Source organism: Penaeus monodon, chromosome 23 (assembly GCF_015228065.2).
Source record: "Penaeus monodon isolate SGIC_2016 chromosome 23, NSTDA_Pmon_1, whole genome shotgun sequence".
In the NCBI taxonomy this organism is placed as follows: domain Eukaryota; kingdom Metazoa; phylum Arthropoda; class Malacostraca; order Decapoda; family Penaeidae; genus Penaeus; species Penaeus monodon.
Window position 1 is genome coordinate 17,953,726 of NC_051408.1, and position 1,459 is coordinate 17,955,184.

General features: G+C 33.4%; 1 protein-coding gene across 1 annotated transcript in view; it reads right to left on the reverse strand.

The window, feature by feature from the left end:
- The window catches only part of LOC119587860 (armadillo-like helical domain-containing protein 3), a gene marked incomplete in the record, with an annotated part of 8,129 nt that overhangs the window by 797 nt on the left and 5,873 nt on the right, over window positions 1-1,459 (reverse strand). Inside the window, 5 exon segments of the mRNA XM_037936563.1 lie at window positions 107-223; window positions 545-623; window positions 839-939; window positions 1,103-1,204; window positions 1,409-1,448. Coding sequence (XP_037792491.1) covers window positions 107-223; window positions 545-623; window positions 839-939; window positions 1,103-1,204; window positions 1,409-1,448 — 439 coding nt within the window.

The following is a 1,459-nucleotide window of genomic DNA, read 5'->3' on the forward strand; positions in this document are numbered from 1 at the left end:
AAATAAATTCAAAACACAAATTAAAGTGGACAATGCAACCACCTGACATCAGAGGATTACATATTTCTTTTCTATATCTTCATATGCAGCTTGAAGCAGCCCTTACCATGTTTGTGAAGAAATTAGCATGCTGAGGCTTCTCAGCATATTTTTCATACTGATCTAAACTGTCGTGGAGTTTGAGGGTTAGGCTGTCATAGTTATTCCGGACCACCTCTAGAACCTATATTTTTCATAGAGATAATACAAAGGGAACAGAGCTTTAATATATAGTGCTTCCAAACATATATAGCTGTACAATAGTGGAATATATCCTGGTGAACATGTAAAAAGCATGATCACCTTATCTTATAACTGAACTGGCTTTTTTCACTCAACATTTCCTATACAATGAAAAATTTAATGTAATATGCTGGTATTTAATATATATTGTGAAATGTAATGAACATATTTGACCTAGAGAGAATTTATTAGCTTAAATGTTATAACTTCTGGTATATAAATATTTTTCTCCACCTCTATATTACTTGTAAGTTTTACCAACCTGTTCTTCTGTAAGTGTTGATACTCCATGTTCCTGACTCCATTTGTCTAACTTGGGGGTGAAGTGATTTATTATTGATCTGTAACAAAAAGAGTAGTTACAATTTGTTGTTCTGAAGAAAGACTTTTATTCTAAGTTGCCAATACCTTGATTAAGAAATCACAGAAACCAGGGTAAACATTTATTCACATGAAAAAAGAACCTCTTTAATACATATCCCAGGCTGTAGCAGTTGCCACACTGTTATAACTGTTCACACAACTTGACTACACCCTCTCCATAGTATGAACTCACCTGACGTTGCCTAGTGAGTTTGTGAGCTTTTGTGCACTTTCTTTGTAATCTCCATCTGTTCTTGAATATCGTAAGCTCATGGAGTACATGTTCTCAAATACCTGCAGGTTAAAAACAAAAGCAAAAAAGGAAATGTTAACCACACTTCCTTAACGGAAGATCTGTATCAATTACAAAAGAATCAATAGTTCATTGTATTTCCAACCGTCATGCAGGAAATTTCCTCTTGTCTCTACAATTCACAAGACTGTAAAAAGGTCTTACCTGGTGCATCCTCATGATTTCATAGTAGAGCTCATCATAGCTTGATGGTGTTGAGAGGAAAGTGTCCCCATATGTGATGAACAAATTGAAAATATTCATGACCTGTGTGGATATACCTTTATATTAACCAGCCAAATAACATAAGTGTGAATTAATTATTGGTTACACTGCTATTATGGACACAAATTATAATTTTATGTACAAATTTAACAATTAGTATGTAACAAAACAAAACAAACTGTAATTATGATTTATTGCAAAGACAAAAAGCAGAAATTTAATAATTAATTATTGCTATTGTTTTACCTGGTGTGCTAACTGGAAGATGTTCATTTTCTTGGCCAGAATATGGCTGGG